Source organism: Canis lupus, chromosome X (genome assembly GCF_011100685.1).
Source record: "Canis lupus familiaris isolate Mischka breed German Shepherd chromosome X, alternate assembly UU_Cfam_GSD_1.0, whole genome shotgun sequence".
Lineage (NCBI taxonomy): Eukaryota > Metazoa > Chordata > Mammalia > Carnivora > Canidae > Canis > Canis lupus.
In genome coordinates this window covers 50,653,432-50,677,251 of record NC_049260.1, presented here as the reverse complement: position 1 = coordinate 50,677,251, position 23,820 = coordinate 50,653,432, and the positions used below count along the sequence as shown (strand labels likewise).

Sequence of the window (23,820 nt, the reverse complement as noted above, 5' to 3'; positions counted from 1 at the left end):
CTTATGGTCCTTAGCCTTTCTTTTCTTAGTGTGGTATATCATATTGATTGATTTGCAAATATTGAACCGCTCTTGCAACCAGGAATAAATCCCACTTGATATTGGTGAATTATTCTTTTAATTTATTGTTGCATTTGGTTTGCTAATATTTTACTGAGAATTTTTCCATCCATGTTCATCAGAAATATGGACTTGTTCTCTTTTTTAGGGGAGTCATTATCTAGTTTTGATATCAGGGTAATGTTGGACTCATAGAATGAGTTTGGAAATTTTCCTTTCACTTCCATTTTTTAGAATAGTTTGAGAAGTATAAGTATTAAATCTTTTTTAAATGTTTGTTAGAATTCACCTGTGAAACCATTTGGCCCTGGACTTTTGTTTATGGGGAGTTTTCTGATTACTGATTCAATTTCTTTGTTGTTTACTGGTCTGTTCAAGTTTTTCATTTCTTCCTGTTTCAGTTTGGGTAGTTCATACATTTGTAGGAATTTGTCCATTTCTTCCAGGTTGTCCAATTTGTTGGCATATATTTTATATATCTCTTATAATTGTTTGCTTTTCTGTGGTGTTAGAGGTTATTTCTCTTCTCTTATTTGTGATTTTATTTGTGTCCTTTCTCTTTCCTTTTTGATAATTCAATCTATAAGTTTATCAATTTTATTATTTTTTTCAGTGAATCAGTTCCTGGTTCCATTGATCTAGTCTATTGTTATTTTAAAATTTTTTCTATATAATTTATTTCTGCTCTTTATTATTTTCTACCTTCTTCTGGTTTTAGGCTTCCTTTTTGTTCTTTTTCTAGCTTCTTTTGGTGTAAGTTTAGGTTGTTTATTTGAAAATTTTCTTGCTTCTTGAGGTAGGCCTATTTTGCTATATACTCCACTCTTAGGACAATTTTTGCTGCATCCCAGAGGTTTTGAAATATTGTATTTTAGTTTTCATTTGTTTCCATGCATTTTTTTAATTGCTTGTTTGATTTCCTGGTTGCCCCTTTCATTGTTTAGTTGTTGTTTAACCTCCGTATATTATGGTCTTTCCAGATTTTCCCTTGTGGTTGATTTCTAGTTTCATAGAACTGTAGTGAGAAAACGTGCATGGTATGAGTCCAATCTTTTTTAATTTGTTGAGGCCTGTTTTTGACCTAATGTGATCTATTCTGTAGAATGTTCCATTAGCACTTGAAAAAAAATGTATAGTGTGCTGTTGTAGGATGGAATGTTCTGAATATATCTGTTAAGGCCATCTGGTCCAGTGTGTCATTCAAAGCCATTGTTTCCTTATTGGTTTTCTGTTTAGCTTATCTGTCCATTGATATAACTGGAGTATTAAAGTTCCCTACTATTATTGTACTATTATCAATTAGCTCCTTTTTGTTTGTTATTAATTGATTTATATATTTGGGTGCTCCCATGTTGGTGGCATAAATATTTACATTTGTTAGATCTTGTTGGATTGTTCCCTTTATAATTATATTTTGCCCTCTTTATCTCCTTTTACAGTCTTTGTTTTGAATTCTAATGTTTCTGATGTAAGTTTTGCTACTCAGGCTTTCTTTGACATCTATTTGGATGGTAAATATTTCTCTACCCCCTTGCTTTTGATATACAGATGTCTTTAGGTCTAAAATGAATATCATGTAGGCAGCATATATACAAGTCTTCTTTTTTTAATCCATTCTGATATTCTATGCCTTTGGAATGTTTAGTTCATTTACATTCAAAGTAGTTATTAATAGATATGTATTTATTGCCATTTTATTACTTGTTTTGTCATGGTTTTTGGAGATTTTCTCTGATCCTTTCTTGTCTTTGGTTTCTCCTTTGCACTCAAAGACTCTTTTTAAATATTTCTTACAGAGCTACTTTAGTGGTTACAAAATCCTTTAGTTTTTGTTTGTCTGGGAAACTCTATCTCTCCTTCTATTCTAAATTATAGCTTTGCTGGATAGAGTATTCTTGGCTACAGATTTTTCCCATTCATCATTTTGAATATATCATGCTACTCCCTTCTGGCTTGCCAAGTTTTCTGTTGAGAAATGTGCAACTAGACTTATGAGTCTTACCTTGTAAGTTAAGGACTACTTTTTTCTTACTGTTTTTAATTTTTTTCTTTATCATTATATTTTTCAAATTTAATTACAATATGTCTTCTTGTTGGCCTGCTTTCATTGATTTTGATGGGAGATCACTGTGTCTCCTGGCTCTGGATATCTGTTTCTCTTAACAAATTAAGGAAGTTTCTAGCTATTATTATCTGAAATAAATTTTCTGCCCCCTTTTCTTTCTCCTCTCCTGGAACTCCTATAATATGAATGTTACTACATTTGTGGAACCAGCCCTAATTCTACACTTGTGTTACATAATAATAATAATAATAATTCTCTCTCTTTTGTTCAGCTTCATTGTTTTCCATTATTTTGTCTTCTAGGTCACTAATTTGTTCCTCTGCTTATTCCAGCTTGCTGTTCATTGCATCAAGTCTGCTTCCAATCTTATTTATTGCATCTTTCATCTCTGATTAATTCTATTTAACTCTTTTATCTCTATTGTAAGGGTGTCACTGATGTCTTCTATTCTCAAACCCAGTAAGAATCCTTATGATTGTTACTTTAAATTCTCCATCAGGCATGTTACTGATATCTCTTTTGCTTAGATTTCTGTCTGTGGCCTTGTCTTGTTCTTTTATTTGGGATAAAGTCCTCCCTCTTGGCTTATTTCTAAGTTTCTACCCTTTTGCTGTTTTTGTAAAGCCAGTTATGTTTCCTGCTTCTGAAAGTAATGGTCTTGTGAAAAAGAGGTCATGTAGTGCCCAAGGCTTGTCACTTCAGGGATTGTCTCTGGTGTGTGCTGCATATGCTCTTCTACTGTGATTTGGCTGCTGTGTCCTTCAGATCAGTCATCTGCAGAGGCTCTTCTTACCACCTGTTGGCAGTGTTTGGTCCATGGACTGAATGTTGTCAGTTTTAGCTTGGTGTGCTCTGGTGTGATTCTGAGGTAAGACCTGACACAAACTCCACTAGAACTGAGGCCCTACAGAACTCTGTGGTTGGGAGACGTGGCATGGGTACAAGTTTGTCCTGGTCTTCTGGGGGTGGGGTCTGCTGTGCTGGGACTGAACTTTGCTTGACTGAAAAGGGAAGTCCCACCAGACCTCAGGGGATTATATGCAAGTTAGCTATCCAGTGTATATGCAAGTTAGCTATCCAGTGTCCATGCTGAGCTGCTTCCTCCAAGTGGTTTGCCTGCTACAGGGCAAGGGAAAGAAATGGTGCCAGCCACTTCCTTTTTTCCTGGAGAGGCATCTATGTAAATGCTGCCTCTCAAGGAAGTGCTCCTAGCATAGCAAATAATCTTCACTCTTTGTGCCTCAGGTGTTATTCAGATGGTTGTTTCCATTCTGTCTATCCCCAGGTTATTTGCCTACTTTCTCTCCAGAAGTAGCACAGTACCTTCCTGGCTCTATCCAAGGTGAGTCTGCTGACCTTTAAATCTCCAGGCTTTAGAGACATGATGTGGGCAGGGGCCTGTACTGGATGTCTGGGGAAGTGCCTGTTGCTCCATTTTTTCTAGGTCGCCCAATTTATTGTCATATATTTTTTCATAATATTCTCTTACATTTGTTTGTATTTCTGTTGGTTGATATTTTTGCTTTTACATTTTTAAATTTTATTTGAGTCATTGCTCTTTGCTTTTTGATCAGTCTGGCTAGAGGTTTATGGATTTTTTAAAAAGATTTTATCTATTTATTCATGAGAGACACACACGGAGAGAAGCAGAGACACAGGCAGAGAGAGAAGCAGGCTCCATGTAGGGAGCCCAATGTGGGACTCGATCCCAGGACTCCAGTATCACACCCTGGGTCTGAAGGCAGATGCTCAACTGCTGAGCCACCCAGGCATCCGAAGCCACCCAGGCATCCTTGGATTTTTTTTAATCTTTTCAAAAAACCAGCCCTTGGTTTCATTGGTCTCTTCTACTGTTATTTTTATTTTTATTTTTTTTAATAATAAATTTATTTTTTATTGGTGTTCAATTTGCCAACATACAGAATAACACCCAGTGCTCATCCCGTCAAGTGCCCCCCTCAGTGCCCGTCACCCATTCACCCCCACCCCCCGCCCTCCTCCTCTTCCACCACCCCTAGTTCTTTTTCCAGAGTTAGGAGTCTTTATGTTCTGTCTACTGTTATTTTTAGATTCTGTATCATTTATTTGTGCTCTAACCTTTATTATTTCCTTCCTTCTGCTGATTTGAGGTTTTATTTATTGTTCTTTTTTTCTAGCTCCTTTAGGTATAAGGTTAGTTTTTTTTATTTGAGATTTCTCTTGCTTCTTAAGGTAGCCTTGTATTGCTATAAACTTCCCTTTAGAACTGCTTTTGCTTCATCCCACAGGATTTGGACCATTGTATTTTCATTTACTTCCATGTACTTGCGGACTTCATTTTTTATTTCTTGTTTAACCTATTCATTGTTTAGTAACATGTTATTTAACCTCCTTGTATTTGTGCTCTTTTCAGATTTTATTTTTTTTATTTTGGTTGATTTCTGGTTTTGTAGTTTGTGGTGAGAAAAGATGCATGGTATGATTTTGATCTTTTTGAATTGCTGAGACTTGTTATGTGGCCTGATATGTGATTTATTCTAGAAAATGTTCCATGTGCACCTGAAAAGAATGTGTGTTCTGCTGTTTTAGGATGGAATGTTCTAAATATATATGTTAAATCCACCTGGCCCAATGTGTTATCAAATCCATTGCTTCCTAGTTGATTTTCTTAACTGTCCATCTTCCTGTTTACATAAGTGGGGTGTTAAAGTCCCCTACTCTTACTGTATTACTGTTGATTAGTTCATGTTTATTATTAATTGCTTTATGTATTTAGTTTCTCCCATGTTGAGTATTTAAATATTTGCAATTTTTATATCTTCTTGTTTGATTGTCCCCTTTATTATTATATCTTGCTACTTTTGGTCTCATTACTGTCTTTGTTTTAAAATCTATTTTGTCTGATATAAGTATTGCTACTCCAGCTTTTTTTGACATCCATTTACATGATAAACTTTTTTCAATCCCCTTACATTCAATCTTCAGGTGACTTTGGGTCTAAAATGAGTCTCAAGCAGGAAGGATATAGATGGGTCTATATATATATATATATATATACATATATACTGGCATCCTATGTCTTTTAATTGGAATGGTTATTCCATTTACATTCAAAGTAATTATTGATAAATAAGTATTTATTGCTGTTTCATTACATGTTTTGTGATTGTTTCTAATGTTTTTCTGTGTTTCTTTCTTTGCTTGTTCTCTTTCCTTGTGTGTTTTATTTAATGATACATTTGGATTTCTTTCTCTTTATTATTTGCATATCTATTAGGGGTTTTTGACTTGTGGTTACCATTACAATTGTATATAATATCTTCTTTTTTAAAAAAAAGATTTCATTTATTTATTCATGAGAGACACAGAGAGAGAGTCAGAGACACAGGCAGAGGGAGAAGCAGGCTCCAAGCAGAGAGCCCGACATGGGACTCTATCCCAGTTCTCCAGGATCACGCCCTGTGCTGAAGGCGGTGCTAAACCTCTGAGCCACCCAGGCTGCCCACAATTGTATCTTCTGTATATAGCAGAATTCCTTTTTTTATAGCAGAATTCCATATTAAGTTGATGGTCATTTAATTTTGAAGCCATTCTTTATTCCTCTCTTCCCAACATGTTAGGTATATGTTGTCATAATTTATTTTGTGAGTTCCTTGACTGATTTTTTTTTACAGAAATATTTTTTTTTACTACTTTTGTGCTTCCTACATTCATATTGTTACTTTTGATATTTTCTTTGCACTCAGTGTCATTTTCAATATTTCTTGCAAGGCTAGTTTAATGGCCATGAACTCCTTTAGTTTTTATTTGTCTGGGAAGCTATTTCTCCTTCTATTTTTTATTATAGTTTCACAGAATGGACTATTCTTGGCTTAAGATGTTTCCCATTCAGAACTTTGAATATATCATGCCACTCTCTTCTGGCTTGAAAAGTTTCTGTTGAAAAATATACTAATAGCTTTATGGGGTTTCTCTTATATATAACTGTCTCTTTTGTCTTGCTGCTTTAAATTATTTTTTTTATCACTGCATTTTTAAATTTAAATTCAATTAACCAACATATAGTATATCATTAGTTTCATATGTACTTTTCAATAATTCATCAGTTGCATATGACACCCAGGGCTCATCACATCAAGTGCCTTCCTTAATGCTCCTCACCAGGTACTTCATCTCTCCATATACCTCCCCTTCAACAACTCTTTGTTTCTCAGAGTTAAGTGTCTCTCATGGTTTGTCTTCCTCTCTGATTTTTTCCCCATTCAGTTTCCCCTCATTCCCTTATGGCCCCTTGTACTATTTCTTATATTCCACATATGAGTGAAACCATATGATAGCTGTCTTTCTCTGATTGACTTATTTCACTCAGCATAAAACACTTCAGTTCCATCCACATCGATGTAAATGGTAGGTATTCATCCTTTCTGATGGCTGAGTAATATTCCATTGAATATATATATGAATATATGAATATATATGAATATATATGAATATAAGTATATAAAATGAATATATATGAAAGTTAGAAAAGTCAGCTATTATCTCTGCTCCTGAGAGTAGTGGCTTTATATATTTTTTAAAAGATTTTATTTATTTATTTGTGAGAGACACACAGAGAGAGGCAGAGACATAGGTAAAGGTAGAACCAGGTTCCCTGTGGGGACCCCAATGTGGGACTTGATCCCAGGACCCTGGGATATGAACGAAATCTAGTTGCAATCATGGGATAAGGTGAGTTTAGGACCCTCCTACTCTGCCATCTTGCTTGTGCTTCAAATTAAAATATCTTTGTAGGACCTTAAGAGTATCATGGCCCTGAGCCCTGGGCCTCATGCCTCATTGATAAGTTGGCTCTGACTGCCATGGAACTTTTCTCTATATATATTTTGCTCTATAATTTGCAAATCTCATAATCTCTACCAATTGTCTTACAGAATGTGATCAATTTTCTATGATGGTTTCTAAGTCTTTTGGAAAACTCAGCCACACTCATAAACAGATTCATTCCATTTTAGTCCAAAGTTTGTGGTCAAATAGAAAAGCATTCCTTTTTTTTTCAACTATATGCTTTATTCCTTGCTGAATTGAAGTCTCAATTTAAGTGCCATATGCCACAACACAATAATGGTTTTATTTGGATCAGAAAAAATACATTTAAAAATATACTTAATGGGAGCACCTTAGTGGCTCAGTCTGTTAAGTGTCTGCCTTTGGCTCAGGTCATGATCCCAGGGTCTTGAGATTGAGCCCTACCTTGGGCTCCTTGCTCAGCAAGGAGCCTGCTTCTCTCTTTCCTTCCCACTTGCGCTATGTCTCTCTCTCAAATAAATAAGTAAATAAATAAATCTTTAAAAATATATTTAATACAAGACATTTTAAGTACACTTAATAAACTTAGAAAAATAATTATCTAAGTTGGGACCAATCTCTCCCAGCTTTGCCTCTGGATGAGAAGCAATGTCTTATTTGAAATAGTACCTGTAATTGGTGCATCAGGGCGAGATTGCTCCTTTCTCCAGGCAGGCACAAATACAGTAATATTTTTATGGCCTTTGTCTAGGAACCAATCCACAGCAAGTTGTATTCCTCTGCAGGAGAACTCTTCTTTATTCCCATGGCTTTAGGAAGATAGAGAATGAAAGGATAAAGTATCAACAATAGGTAGCAGAGAAATACTCCAAACAAGCTTTTTTCTTAGAACCAAGACACTAACAATAGACATTTTATTTCTTGATATTGCCAAAAATATGTTTTTAAAAACAGCAAATCAAGTTATTTTTATTTAATTGCTATAAATAGTGCTATTATTATTACATTTTTCTTCAAGGTCCCAGATAACTCCCAACTTGTAGCAACTCTGATGGATATTTCCTATGACTGCTTCAATTTTCACTCCTCTCTCTACATTTACTACCATTTTATTTTAGAACACTCAGATGTTCACAACAGATGAGAAAAGAAGAGGTATCTCCAGAGGTTTAGATAGAGTTTATATGGAGGACTAATTGGAGCTATGTCTTAAGCACATATTTTAAACTTAAAAGAATGACACTGACAACAAAAAAGAAACACATATAAATGCTGACTAAAAACAGTTATCACATTTAATTACATATAATTTACCAAGAAAAATCGCATTCTTGAAAGTTTTAAGATGTGGAAGATGTTCACAATGTAATGTTAAGGGAAAAAAAGGATACAGACTATATATAATGTAATCCCAATTTTGTAGAAGAAAGTCTATATATTATTTAGAGAAAATACTAGAGAATAGACACATCAAAATATTGATAAAAATAATTATCCCGTGTGAGAGGATTATAAGTAATTTATTTTCTTATTCCAAAATTTCTTCAAACAAGTATTGCTTTTATAATTAGAACATGATGTAAAAAGAGAAGACATTTTATCATAATTACGTGTAGACATAAATATTGTAAAAACTTAAAAAGCCAAACAGAAATTTGATTGGAAATTTGAAGAGAGAAAATTAGATGAATTGAGAAAAGATATATTTATTGACATAATCTTAAAAACTCACAGTGTACTAAATTTGTGCCTAGTTTGCCTGTGAAAATCCTGATCTTTGAGCAAGGAGTTGGGTGTTCTAACATAAACATAAACCACATTAAATTATAGTTTTTAAACAGCATACATTACACGTACCAATTCTAGTACAATAAAGTGGATATTGCCTGTTAAAACTGATCAGAAAAGAAGAAACATTTTGCTAGAAAGTTAATTAAGACAATATAATAGGGTCTCTCTCTTTAGATTTCCCACTGGTACTCAACTATAAGAGAAATTAGCTCCAATTATATTGTTCTTTTTGGGTGAATTTATACATAATCTCAAAAGTCCCACTAACACACATACTGCAAGAATTCCCAGTGCCTTAATCACTCTTGAAACACATTATTAAATGCTTCTTCAACATTTCTAAACACATGATAATCATGTTTAAGTCTCCAGTAAGTGCCAGAAGGCAATTATACTACATTACTAAAAGTCAAAACACGTAAGAAAAAAGAAAAGAAATATATTTAAATGCCAATACATTCCAAGGTAGCCTTAGAAACAGTTACCACACCGATTGCTTCTAAAAAGATGAATGGGTAAATTAGGCTAGCTTATGGATCTTAAAGGGTTAATATTGGATGAACCTAGCATGAAATATGGGAAAGGAATATGCTCAGATGCTATTTTTCCCACTGCTATAGTGCTGTTAAGTAAGAGAATAACATGAACTCAGGAAAATCATCAGAATTGCCAATAGAGGGGGAATTTGGAGGAAAGGGATGGGATTTCGTTTCACATAGCTTGGCAGTGCTATAAAGTGTGTCCTCCCAAACACAGTCTAAATAAATATAGGAGTAATATTTGCTGTTGGATATGCCAACTATATATTTTATGTTGCAAAATTCTTTTTAAAAATATTTTTACTAAATAAGTCAGATAGAGAAAGACAGGTACTACATAATTTTATTTATATGTGGAATCTAAAAAGCAGAACAAATAAATACACAAAGCAAAATAGATCCATAAATACCTTGAACAAACTGGTGGTTGCCAGAGGGTAGAGTGGGCAAAATGAGTGAAGGGAGGTGGGAAGTAAAGTTGGCAGTTATGAAATAAATAAGTCGTGGAGATGAAAGGCATAGCATAGGAAATATAGTCAATGGTATTGTGACAACATTGTACGGGGACTGATGGTAGCTACATTTGTAATGAGAATAGAGTTGTCCAGTCACTATGTTATACACCTGAGACTACTCTAACATTGTGTGTCAACAATAACTTAATAAAAATAAAATATTTTTCACTATGAAAAATTATATGGCAACATATTAAACAACCTAGAGGAAATGGGTAAATTCCTAGAAACTGTGTCTGGTCCAAGAAGACAACATAGGAAGACCATGAACTCATCCCCTCCATGGAACATCCAAATCACACCGATTTATAGAGCAATTCCTCTTGAAGAAGGAGTGAGGGCTGGCTGAACAGCCTCTGCACAACAAAAGATAGAATGGACAAAGAGAAGAAAAAGAGAGATGAAGACATGGTAACAAAGGGAACTCCCACCCTTGACATTGCAAACAGCAGTGAGAAGGGATAGTATTGAGGTAGCAGGAACAGATTCCTCTGTCCTTGGGCACATAAAAAAATCCCTGTGGTTTAAAAAAACAACTATCATATGAAAGATACAGCACTAGAGCTCTGCTAAATGGCAGAGGAACTGTGGGTTCCAGGTCAGAATAACTGAAGAACAACACCGTTTAGTTCCTTCACCACCTTAAAAGTGCAAACTGGGGTAGCATCCAGATGCATAGCCTTGGTCCACAAGACTATACCAGCCCTAGTAGCTGTGGGGCACAGAAAAAAACATGCAGTTTAAAAGGTCAAAGGAGCTGAGAGAATATTCTCTGAGTCAGAAGGACTGAAGAATGACAGGGTTTTTACCACCCCCCCATCTTAAAAAGCAGAAAAGATCAAGGTCTGATTTTTAAGGCTGGATTGTTGCCTCAAGAAAATCTGGTAAGGAACCCTGGGCCCGGACAGGGCAAGATGGTGGGAGAGTAGGAGTCCTCAACACACCTGGTCTCACCAACTTACCTAGATAACTTTCAAAACACCCTTAACACATATGAATTCAACCTGAAATTTAAAGAGATAATAGCCAGAATGCTACAGAGAGAAAAGTTTTCGCTTCTAGCAAGAATTATTTAGGGTGAAATTTATGTAGACTGTGGTTGATATTCTTGACTCAGTCCACTCATACAGCCACTCTGAACTGAACAAATGACTAGAAGGAAGAATTCACCACACACACACACGAATCAGAAACAGTACTCTGGAAGCAGGGCAAGACGGTGGAAGAGTAGGGTCCCCAAGTCACCTGTCCCCACCAACTTACCTAGTTAACTTTCAAATCACCCTGAAAACCTATGAATTAGGCCTGATATTTAAAGAGAGAACAGCTGGAATGCTACAGTGAGAAGAGTTTGCGCTTCTATCAAGGTAGGAAGACAGAAAAAAATAAATAAAAAAGCATCCAAGGGGGAGGGGCACCCATGAGGAGCCGTGCTAAGGCCCGGCAGCCAGTGACCCCAGGACACAAAAGCCCAGTCCCGGGGAAGCAGAAACTCTACCAATCATCCCAGTGGGAAAGGTGCTCACAGGGAACACAGGCAGGATCCCAGGAGGGACAGGGATGCCTTCAGGCTCCAGGGTCACTAACAGAGGAGGTGCGCCCTGGGGGAGAGTGCGCCACACACCGTGGGCCGAGCTCCCTAAAGGGCTGGAGCACCCGCCCAGCGTGGCCCCGGGAGGAGTTCCAGCAGCGGCTCAGGTGGTGGCTCCACGCGGAGGGGGCTGCGCAGCCCCAGGAGCACGATTCCAGCGGTGCAGGCCCTGGAGCCAAGGGCGCTGGGGGACACAGCCCAAGATCCAGCACTCTCCCTGGGACAGGTGGAGGCTGGGATGACACAGGACAGCAAGGATGCTCCTGCTGCCGGAAGGCCCAGAGCTGTGCAGATTAGTGCCCCCTGCCCCTGGAGCATCCAGGCCCCTGCAGACTGAGAGATGCGGTGGTTACTGCTGGAGCTGATTCCAGAATTGGAGAGCTGGCCTCGACCACTGTTGTTGTTCCTCCTGGTGGCACCTTGTACCTGGGACTGAGCAGGGGCCTCACAGGATAAACAGTTCCCACTGAGCCATGCACCTGGCAAGGGGCTGGGCAGTTCCCCCCCAGGTACACACACCTGAGAATCAGCACAGCAGGCCCCTCCCCAAAAAAAACAGCTGGAAGGACAGGGGAAAAGCAAGTTATTAACCAAACAGCCCTGGAAAGTTCCAGGGGAAGTCGAGAGATTTACAGTATATAGAATCAGAGGACATTCCCCCTTGTTTTTCTTTTCTGTTTGTTCCCCACCCCCCCTTATTTCTCTCTTTTTCTCCTTTTTCCAGTACAACTTGGTTTTGGCCACTCTGCACTGAACAAAATGACTAGAAGGAAAAACTCACCACAAAAAAAAGAATCAGAAACAAACCTCTCTCCCACAGAGTTACAAAATTTGGATTACAGTTCAATGTCAGGAAGCCAATTCAGAAGCACAATTACAAAGCTACTGGTGGCTCTAGAAAAAAAGCATAAAGGAATCAAGAGACTTCATGACTGCAGAATTTAGATCTAATCAGGCAGAAATTAAAAATCAATTAAATGAGATGCAATCCAAACTAGAGGTCCTAACAATGAGGGTTAATGAGGTAGAAGAACAAGTGAGTGACATAGAAGACAGGTTGATGGCAAAGAGGGTAACTGAGGAAAAAAGAGACAAACAATTAAAAGATCATGAGGATAGGTTAAGGGAAATAAATGACAGCCTCAGAAAGAAAAATCTTGTTTAATTGGGGTTCCCAAGGGCACCAAAAGGGACAGAGGTCCAGAATATATATTTGGACAAATCATAGCTGAAAAATTTCCTAAAATGGGAAGGGAAACAGGCAATCAGATCCAGGAGATAGATCCCTCCCTAAAATCAATAAAAACCACTCAACACCTCGACATTTAATAGTGAAACTTGCAAATTCCAAAGGTAAAGAGAAGATCCTTAAAGCAGCAAGAAAAAAGAGATCCCTAACCTCTATGGGGGGAAGTATTAGGTTAAGAGCACACCTCTCCAGAGAGAACTGGCAGGCCAGAAAGGGTTGGCAGGATATATTCAGGGACCTAAATGAGAAAAACATGCAACCAAGAATACTTTATCCAGCAAGGTTCTCATTCAGAATAGAAGGAGAGATAAAGAGCTTCCAAGATAGGCAGGAACTGAAAGAATATGTGACCACCAAACCAGCTCTGCAGGAAATATTAAGGGGACAGTGAAAAAGAAAGAGGAAGTCCAAGGAAACAATCCACAAAAACAGGGACTGAATAGGAATCATGATGACACTAAATTCATATCTTTCAATAGTAACTCTGAATGTGAATGGGCTTAATGACCCCATCCAAAGGTGCAGGGTTTCAGACTGGATAAAAAAACAAGACCCATCTATTTGCTGTGTACAAGAGACTCCTTTTAGACATAAGGACACCTCCAGCCTGAGAATAAAAGGTTGGAGAACCATTTACCATTCAAATGGTCCTCAAAAGAAAACAGGGGTAGCCATCCTCATATCAGATAAATTAAAGTTTATCCCAAATACTGTAGTAAGAGATGAAGAGGGACACTATATCATACTTAAAGGATCTATCCAACAAGAGGACCTAACAATCATGAATATTTATGCCCCTAATGTGGGAGCTGCCAGGTATATCAATCAATTAATAACCAAAGTTAAGGCATACTTAGATAATAATACATTTATACTTGGTGACTTGAATATAATGCTTTCTACAATTGACCGATCTTCTAAGCACAACATCTCCAAAGAAACAAGAGCTTTAAATGATACACAGGACTGATGGATTTCACAGATATCTGCAGAACTTTACATCCAAATGCAACTGCATACACATTCTTCTCAAGTGCACATGGAACTTTCTCCAGAATAGATCAAATACTGGGTCACAAATCAGGTCGTAACAGATACCAAAATATTGGGATCGTCCCCTGCATATTTTCAGACCATAATGCTTTGAAACTAGAACTAAATCACAAGAAGAAGTTTGGAAGGATTTTAAACACGTGGAGGTTAAGGACCATCCTGCTAAAAGATGAAAGGGTCAACCAGGAAATTAGAAAATAATTTAAAAGATTCATGGAAACTAATGAGAATGAAGATACAACCACTCAAAATCCTTGGGATACAGCAAAAACAGTCCTGAGGGGGAAATACATCGCAATACAAGCATCCAACCAAAAACTGGAAAGAACTCAAATACAGAAGCTAACCATGCACCCAAAGGAGCTGGAGAAAGAAACAGCAAATAGATCCTACACCCAGCAGAAGAGAATTAATAAAGATTCAAGCAGAACTCAATGAAATAGAGACCAGAAGAACTGTGGAACAGATCAACAAAACCAGGTGTTGGTTCTTTGAAAGAATTAATAAGATAGATAAACCATTAGCCAGCCTTATTAAAAAGAAGAGAGAAAAGACTCAAATTAATAAAATCATGAGTGAGAAAGGAGAGATCACCACCAATACGAAGGAAATACAAACAATTTTAAAAACTTATTATGAGGTCCAGTTTCTTTATTTTGCATGTTGCTGTCCAATTTTCCCAACACCATTTGTTGAAGGTACGGTCTTTTTCTCATTGAATATACTTTCCTGCTTTGTCAAAGATTAATTGATCATAAAAGCATGTGTTCACCTTTGGGTTCTCTATTTGTTCCCCTGATCTAGGTGTCTATTTCTGTGTCAGTACCACACTGTTTTGATTATTATAGCTTTGTAGTATATCTTGAAATCTAGGATGCCATATCTCCAGTTTTGTTCTTTTTCAAGATTGTTTTGGCTGTTTGGAGACTTTAGTAGTTCCATACAAATTTTAGGATTATTTTTCTTACTTCTATGAAAAACGTTGTTGGTATTTTTTAAAGAATTTATTTATTTATTTGAGAGACAGACAGAAAGCATGAGAGAGTGAATTCAAGCAGGGGAAGATGGGCAGAGGGAGAGGAAGAGGCAGAATCCCTACTGAACAGGGAGCCTGACTTGGAGCTTGATCCCAGAACCCTGAGATATGACCTGGGCGAAAGGCAGACACTTAACTGATTGAGTCACCCAGGGACCTCTCTTGTTGGTATTTTGATAGGGATTTCATTGAATCTATAGATTGCTTTGGGTAGTATGGACATTTAATAATAATTCTTCCAATTTGTGAAAAAACAAACATTATGAGCAGCTATACACCAATAAATTATGCAATCTCGAAGAAATGGACGCATTTCTGGAAAACCACAAACTACCAAAACTAGAACAGGAAGAAATAGAAAACCTGAACAGGCCAATATCCAGGGAGGAAATTGAAGCAGTCATCAAAAATATCCCAAGACACAAAAGTCCAGGACCAGATGGCTTCCCAGGGGAATTCTATCAGATGTTTAAAGAAGAAGCCATACCTATTCTACTAAAACTGTTCGGAAAGATAGAAAGAGATGGAGTACTTCCAAACTCATTCTATGAAGCCAGCCTCACCTTGATTCCAAAACCAGACAAAGACCCCACCAAAAAGGAGACTTATAGACCAATACCCCTGATGCACACAGATGCAAAAATTCTCAACAAGATACTAGCCAATAGGATTCAACAATACATTAAGATTATTCACCATAACCAAGTGGGATTTATCCCCAGGATGCAACCCTGGATCAACACTCATAAAGCAATCAACGTGATTGATTACATCAGCAAGAGAAAAAACAAGAACCATAGGATCCTCTTAATAGATGCAGATAAAGCATTTGACAAAATACAGCATCCATTCCTGATCAACACTCTTCATAGTATAGGGATAGAGGGAACATTCTTCAGCATCTTAAAAGTCATCTATGAAAAGTCCACAGCAAATATCATTCTCAATGGGGAAACACTGGGAGCCTTTCCGTTAAGATCAGGAACAAGACAGGGATGTCCACTTTTACCACTGCTATTCAGCACAGTACTAGAAGTCCTACCCTCAGCAATCAGACAACAAAAAGACATTAAAGGCATTCGAATTGGCAAAGAAGAAGTCAAACTCTCCCTCTTTGCAGATGACATGATACTATACATAGAAAACCCAAAAGACTCCTCCCCAGTATTGCTAGAACTTATACAGCAATTCGTCAGTGTGGCAGGATACAAAATCAATGCCCAGAAATCAGTGGCATTTCTATCCACTAACAATGAGACTGAAGAATGAGAACGTAAGGAGTCAATCCCATTTATAATTGCATCCAAAAGCATAAGATACCTAGGGAAAAAACCTAACCAAAGAGGTAAAGGATCTATACCCTAAAAACTAAAGAACACTTCTGAAATTGAGGACGACACAAAGAGATGGAAAATATTCCATGCTCATGGATTGGAAGAATTAATATTGTGAAAATGTCAATGCTACCTAGGGCAATTTACACATTAAATACAATCCCTATCCAAATACCATGGACTTTCTTCAGAGAGTTAGAACAAATTATTTTAAGATTTGTGTGGAATCAGAAAAGACCCCGAATAGCCAAGGGAATATTAAAAAAGAAAAGCATAGCTGGGGGCATCACAATGCCAGATTTCAGGTTGTACTACAACGCTGTGGTCATCAAGACAGTGTGGTACTGGCACAAAAACAGACACATAGATCAATGGAACAGAATAGAGGACCCAGAAGTGTACCCTCAACTTTCTTGTCAACTAATATTTGACAAAGCAGGAAGACTATCCACTGGAAAAAAGACAGTCTCTTCAATAATGGTGCTGGGAGAATTGGACATCCACATGCAGAAGAATGAAAGTAGACCATTCCCTTTCACCATACACAAAGATAAACTCAAAATGGATGAAAGATCTAAATGTGAGACAAGATTCCATCAAAATCCTAGAGGAGAACACAGGCAACACCCTTTTTGAACTTGGCCACAGTAACTTCTTGCAAGATACATCCATGAAGGCAAGTGAAACAAAAGCAAAAATGAATTATTGGGACTCCATTAAGATAAGAAGCTTTTTACAGCAAAAGAAGCAGTCAACAAAACTAAAGACAACTTACAGAATGGGAGAAGATATTTGCAAGTGACCTTCAGATAAAGGGCTAGTATCCAAGGGCTATAAACAACTTATTAAATTCAACAGCAAAGAAACAAACAATCCAATCATGAAATGGACAAAAGACGGACAGAAATCTCACAGAGGAAGACATAGACATGGCCAACAAGCACATGAGAAAATGCTCTGCATCACTTGCCATCAGGGAAATACAAATCAAAACCACAATGAGATACCACTTCACACCAGTGAGAATGGGGAAAATTAACAAGGCAGGAAACAACAAATTTTGGAGAGGATGTGAAGAAAGGGGAACCCTCTTGCACTGTTGGTGGGAATGTGAACTGGTACAGCCATTCTGGAATACTGTGTGGAGGTTCCTCAAAGAGTGAAAAATAGAACTACCTTATGACCTGGCAATTGCAGTCCTGAGAATTTAACCCAAACATACAGATGCAGTGAAAATCGAGACACCTGTTCCCCAATGTTTATAGCAGCAATGTCCGTAATAGCCAAACTGTGGAAGGAACCTCTGTGTCCATCGAAAGATGAATGGAGATAGAAGATTTCGTATGTATGTATACCTTGGAATATTAGTCATTAGAAAGGCTGAGTATGAAAAAAAAAAAGAAAGGCTGAGTATGTTATATATATATATATATTCCATATATATATATTCCATATATATATATGGAATCCTGGGCTCATAGCCAAAACCACCCCTAGCCTTCCCAATCAGGTTGCAATGGGAGTAAAGTGCCTTAGAACACTCCAGGCTCACATCTCTTTGGCTTAATGAGGTTGATAGGTTACTCTTGGTACAAAGTGCTCTGGAACCTCCTGAGTGATGTCCATTTCAGATTAAGCCTCCTTGTCACGATGCCCTCTGTGTGGAAAGCCCCAGGAATACCCCAGCCCATACTTGCATTAATTTCATCCACTCCACCAGGATACCTGCTTCTCAGAGCACCCTGGAATACTCCTGTCCACATGACTTTTGATCCAGTTGCCTGGGTAGGGCGCCCACTGCACTAAGCACCTTGGGACACCCCAGCTTACACTCAATTTAGCTTTGCTGGTCCTGCCAGTTCACCTTCAGTGTGGGGAGCCCTAGAAAAATCTAATTTGCAATCACTTCAGCTTCAACTGTCCTGCCAGGGCACATTTTGTATGGGACACTCCAGGGACTACAGTGGCCTGAACCCACTTTAGGGTTGGCTGTTCTGCCAGGGTCTCCTCTATATGGAGTACCCAAGGAGCTTCTGGCCTGTACCTTGTCTCAGCTCCAGCCACCCCTTCATCATACCCTCTATGCAGAGGGTTCCAGGACACTCCAGATTTTATCCACTTCAGCTTCAACTATCCTGCCAATATGCCTTTTGTGCAAAGAGCTCCAGGTCCTCCCAGCTCGTACCCACTTTACTTTCAGCTATCCTGTCAGGACATCCTCTGTGCAGAGAGCTAGCTACTCCACCAGTTCACCCTGTGCTCAGACTACTCTGGGAAACCCCAGCTTGCAATTTAAGCTTCAGCTGTCCTCAAGTTCGCATTCATCACAGAAAGCCCAAGTATCTCCCGACCTACACCTACTTCCATTTTAGCTGTACTGCGTGGGTACTTGCTGCACAGAGAGTCATGGATCCTTCCAGCTCACAACTCAGGTCAGCTCCATGAGCCCCCCAGGATACCATCTATGGGGAGAGCTCTCATTCACACCCCATTTTACATTTATATTATCCTTAACTGTCCTGCCAGGATGCCTAATGTATGAAGAGCCCAGGGACTGCCCTGATGCACCCACTGCACCCACTTAATCTTTAGCTGTCCTTCCAAGGTACCCATAATGTGGAGAGCCCAAGAACGTCCAGCCCATACCAGCCACAGCTTCAGATAACCAGCCAAAGACACTAAGCACACATCTACTACACAGGAGGCAACCAAACACAAGAAGATTCTTTCATGTTCTGCCTAACCCATAAAAACCAACACAGAAAGCCAAGCAAAATGGGGGGAAAGATTAATATGCTTCTGAAGAAAAAATAAGATAAAACCTCAGCAAAAGAACTAAATGAAATGGAGATAAGCAATATACTTGTTAAGGAATTTAAAGTAATGATTGCAAAGATTCTCTGCAGCCTAGAAAGAAGAGTGGAAGCGCTCAGTGAGACTTTCAATAAAGACATGGAAAATATAAAAAGGAACCAATCAGAGTTGAAGAATACAATGATTAAAATAAAAAAAAAAGAAACAGAGAAAATCAACAGTAAGTTAGTGGATGCAGAACAAATCAGAGACCTGGAAGATAGGGAAATGGAAAATACCCAAGCTGAACAGTACTAAGAGGAAAAAAAATCACCAAGAATACTGGATCTGGCAAGGTTATCATTCAGATTTCAAGGAGAGATGAAGAATTCCTAGACAAGCACAAGTTTATTATCACTAAACCACCCTCACAATAAATATTAAAGGAACTTTTTAAGTGGAAAATAAATGACCATAATTAGACTCAAGAAAATTATGAATAAAAAGATGTATATACATAAAGCATATGCATAAAAAATGGAGGAGGGAGTCAAACATAAGAAAAAAAGTGTGGTTTTTTTTGGAATGTGCTTGAACTGAAATGACCATCAACTTAATATAGACTACTATATACTTGAGATGTTATATATGAACTTCATGGTAACTACAAATCCAAAACTTATAATAGATACACAAAAAGTAAAGAGAAAGACAGCCAAACATAATACTACAGAAATTTACCACACAGAAAGAGAGTAGGAGAAAAAGAAAGGAACAGCAGAGTTGCTGCACCAGTTCACATTCCCACCAACAGTGCAGGAGGGTTCCCCTTTCTCCACATCCTCTCCATCATTTGTGGTTTCCTGCTTTGTTAATTTTCCGCATTCTCACTGGTGTGAGGTGTGTGGAGGTTCCTTAAAGAGTTAAAAATAGATCTGCCCTACGACCCAGCAATTGCACTGCTGGGGGTTTACCCCAAAGATACAGATGCAATGAAATGCCGGGACACCTGCACCCTGATGTTTATAGTAGCAATGTCTACAATAGCCAAACTGTGGAAGGAGCCTCGGTGTCCATCGAAAGATGAGTGGATAAAGAAGATGTGGTATATGTATACAATGGAATATTACTCAGCCATTAAAGACAACAAATACCTACCATTTGCTTCGACATGGATGGAACTGGAGGGGATTATGTTGAGTGAAATAAGTCAATCGGAGAAGGACAAACATTATATAGTTTCATTCATTTGGGGAATATAAAAAACAGTGACAGGGAATAAAGGGGAAAGGAGAAAAAATGAGTGGGAAATATCAGAAAGGGAGACAGAACATGAAAGACTCCTAACTCTGGGAAACGAACTAAGGGTGGTGGAAGGGGAGGTGGGCGGGGGGTGGGGGTGACTGGGTGACGGGCACTGAGGTGGGTAACTTGACGGGATGAGCAGTAGTGTTATTCTATATGTTGGCAAATTGAACACCAATAAAAAATAAATTTATATTAAAAAAACAAAAGGAAAGGAACAGCAAAGAATTACAAAAACAACCAGAAAACAAATAAAATGGCAATAAGTATATACATATCTATAATTATGTTAAATGTAAATAGTATAAATACTCCAATCAAAAGACATAGGCTGGCAAGAGGTATCACCTGCTAGTCCCCAGAGACCTGGCCTTTACTGCTTGTACCTGGCCTTACCTGCTTGTACTTACTAACCTTTGTCTTTCATTTTCCTCTAAGTTCTTCTTTCTGGCTTTTCTCTTGACTCAGGCAAATCAAACTGGAAACCACCCCCCAGGTGATGGCAACAGGCCTCCCACAAGCTCAGACCACCCTTTGAGCTAAACCTGACTCTTTCCTGTGCAGATGGACCATGAGTGACCTCTGGAATGACTTACAATTACCTTCACCTTATTACAATACTAAAATCTCCACCCAAGGAGGAACCTGAGACTCATTTACATAAAATACAATATGTGTATGTTTTCTTAAGGCACATCCATGCCTCATGCCCATAGCTACATAGGATGACAAGGCTTTCCTATCTAAATATACATGCTAACTCTAAGGACACCTGACTGACTAAGTGAGCCAAGTGTTAGACTCTTGATTTCTGCTCAGGTCATGATTTCAGGGTCTTGGTTGTAGAGTCTGCTTAAGATTGTCTCTCTTCCTCTTCCTCTGCCCCCTCTCCACCACTCGTGTGCTCTCTACCTAAATGTGTGTATATATTTATATATACACAAACATATGCTAACCAGAAATAAAGGGAACTCATTCACTCTCTCTCAGGGAGTCACAGCTTGAAAGGTGTTCCCCATGATCTTATTTGCTTTCTTTCTGGACAACCCAACCTGGTGCAGTTTCTGACTCATAAAAGAGCAATTTCATGTTGGTTCAGCTACAGAGGGGTAGAGAAGATGAGAGTGTAAGAGGAGGACCCCAGGCTCATCTCATCCTATGAACACAACTAAGTAACTATCAAATCATCCTATGGGGCACCTGGGTGGCTCAGTCATTTAAGCATCTGTCTTCATCTCAGATCATGATTCTATGGTCTTGGGATGGAGCCCAATGTCCTGCTCCTTGTTCAGTGAGGAGTCTACTTTTCCCTCTCCCTTGGCTTCTCCCCTTCTGTTTCCCCCTCACCCTTCTCATGCTCTTTCACTCACTCTCTCAAATAAATAAATAAAATCTGTAAAAAAAAAAGTCACCCTATATACCCCCAGAAATCAGCCTGAACACTGACAGAGCAAACTCTACAACTAAAAGCAGAAAAGCAGAGAAGAGGCCACATTGAAGGTAAGAAGTACGTAGAGGGTAAAGTGGAGAAACAGATCATGGGTGCTGCAGAAGGGAGGGAGCAGTAACTGCAGAGAAGGGCAAAAGAGAGCAAAGCACACAGAGAAATACACAAGGAGAACATTTCCCCAAAGCCATCTGCTGGGAAACCAAGAGGGGCTGATTTTCATGAATTCTTGCAACCAGTGGAACTTAAAACCTGGAGTTTTAAAAGGCCAGTGGGTTTGGCTAGGATAGAGCTCTGAGGGCACTGTGGTGCTCCTAGAAAGAAGGCAAGCAAGCAACCCAGGGATAGATGGCATGGAAACAACAATCTGAAGAATGCTTGGGGCACACAGGGAGGAGATTATTTACTCATCTTGGAACACAGTCCCTGAGAGGAAGCAGTCAAGGAGAGGCCTCTTTCAGGAAAAAGGAGTTGGCCAGCACCATTTCCCTCTCCTACCCCTCTCCTACCCCTGAGATTATGACCTAAGCCGACACTGAAAGTTGGATGCTTAAACAGTTGCACCACCCAGGACCCCCTCTTTGGGACATTTCTGACTATACTGAAATTCTTCCTTATACTGAGCTAAATTCTGATTTTCTGTAGCTTTTAATAAAAGTTGATCACTCTTTGAAAAAAAAAAGCCATGTAGGGGAAGCAGCACAGGGCCAACATTGGCTACCTAACTTTAGACAAAGCCTCACCCCCTGTGGTCTGTAGGGACTACTGTTCTCAGTCAAAATTCCTTCAGTCTCAGCTTGGCAGGCCCCTCCTTCAGAAGACTAGCACAAACTCCTGCCCACACCACATCTCTAAAGACTGTTTAAAAGGTCAGTAGGATTGGCTAGGAGAGAACCTGGAGGGCACTGCACTCCTCCTGGTGAAAAGACAAACAAAAAACCTGGACGCAAGTGATCTGAAAAACCTGGGACACACAGTAGAGAGATTATTCATTCTTCTCAGAGTGCTTCCCTGAGAGGCAGCGTTCACAAAGATGCCTCTCCACAGACAAAAGAGCTGGCCTGTGCCATTTCTCACATCTCAACCCTCACCATAAATACAGAGCCACCTGTGGGAAGCAGTCAAACACCAACACAAACTGCTTAACTTGCTGACTTCAATCAAGTTCCATGCCCTGTGCTCTGGGGAAACTACCCTTCTCAGTCAAGCTTGCCTCAGTCTCAGCACATCAGACCCCTTTCTCAGAAGACCACCAGAAACCCCTGACCACACCATATCTCTTGACTATAGAGTTCTGCAGGGCTTGAGGTCTAGGGAAAGTAGTATCAGTTATCATTAAACAAGCAGACTAGAACATACCTAGTTAAAACTCACCACTTTCTGATCAAAGACAAAATACTACTCACTGCAGGCAAGGAAAGTCTCTGAAGACTACTGGCTTGAGGATAGAACAGCCAAAACACAAGAGCAGAGCAAATGCAGCACACACCAGAGACACTCCCTGAAGTGCCAGGTCCTGGGCACTATATAACCTCTTCTTCATAAAGCCATTACTCTCAGGAGCAGAAAGCATAATTGGTTTTTCTACCACACAGAAGAAGGGAGAGACTTAAACAAAATGCCAAGAGGGAAGAATTCATCCCAAATTAAAAAACAAGATAAGGCCACAACCAGAAATCTAAGTGCAATGGATTATAATGAAAATGGATGATGCCTGGTACCACATTAATAAAAGAAAGGATAAGAACCATAATATCATTTAAATAGATACAGAAAAAGAATTTTACAAAATACAACATCCATTCATGATAAAAGCCTTCAACAAAGTAGATTTAGAGGACACATGCTTAAACATAATAAAACCCATCTATAAAAAACCCATAGCTAATATCATCCTTAATGGGAAAAAACCTGTGAGCTATTCCTCTATGGTCAGGAACAAGACAGGGATGTCAACTCTCACCATTGTTATTTAATATATTACTGAAAGTCCGAGCCACGGCAATCAGACAATAAAAAGAAATAAAGACATCCAAATCAGCAAGGAAGAAGTAAAACTTTGTTTGCAGATGATGTGATACTCTACATGGAGAACTTGAATCTACCTAAAACTTACTAGAAATGATACACAAATTCGGTAAATATATAGGATACAAGTCAACATGCAAATTTTTTTGTATTTATTTTTTTTAAAAATCTGTTGCATTTCTATACATCAGTAATAAAGCAGGAGAAAGAGAAATAAAGAAAACAA

General features: G+C 38.6%; 1 protein-coding gene across 2 annotated transcripts in view; it reads right to left on the bottom strand.

The window, feature by feature from the left end:
• The window catches only part of ZC3H12B (zinc finger CCCH-type containing 12B), a 603,410-nt gene that overhangs the window by 16,522 nt on the left and 563,068 nt on the right, over positions 1 to 23,820 (bottom strand). For both annotated transcript variants that reach the window (XM_038587576.1, XM_038587575.1), the window contains exon 3: positions 7,583 to 7,722. In XM_038587576.1, the coding sequence (XP_038443504.1) occupies positions 7,583 to 7,722 (140 nt within the window). The remainder of the gene's footprint in view (positions 1 to 7,582; positions 7,723 to 23,820) is intronic.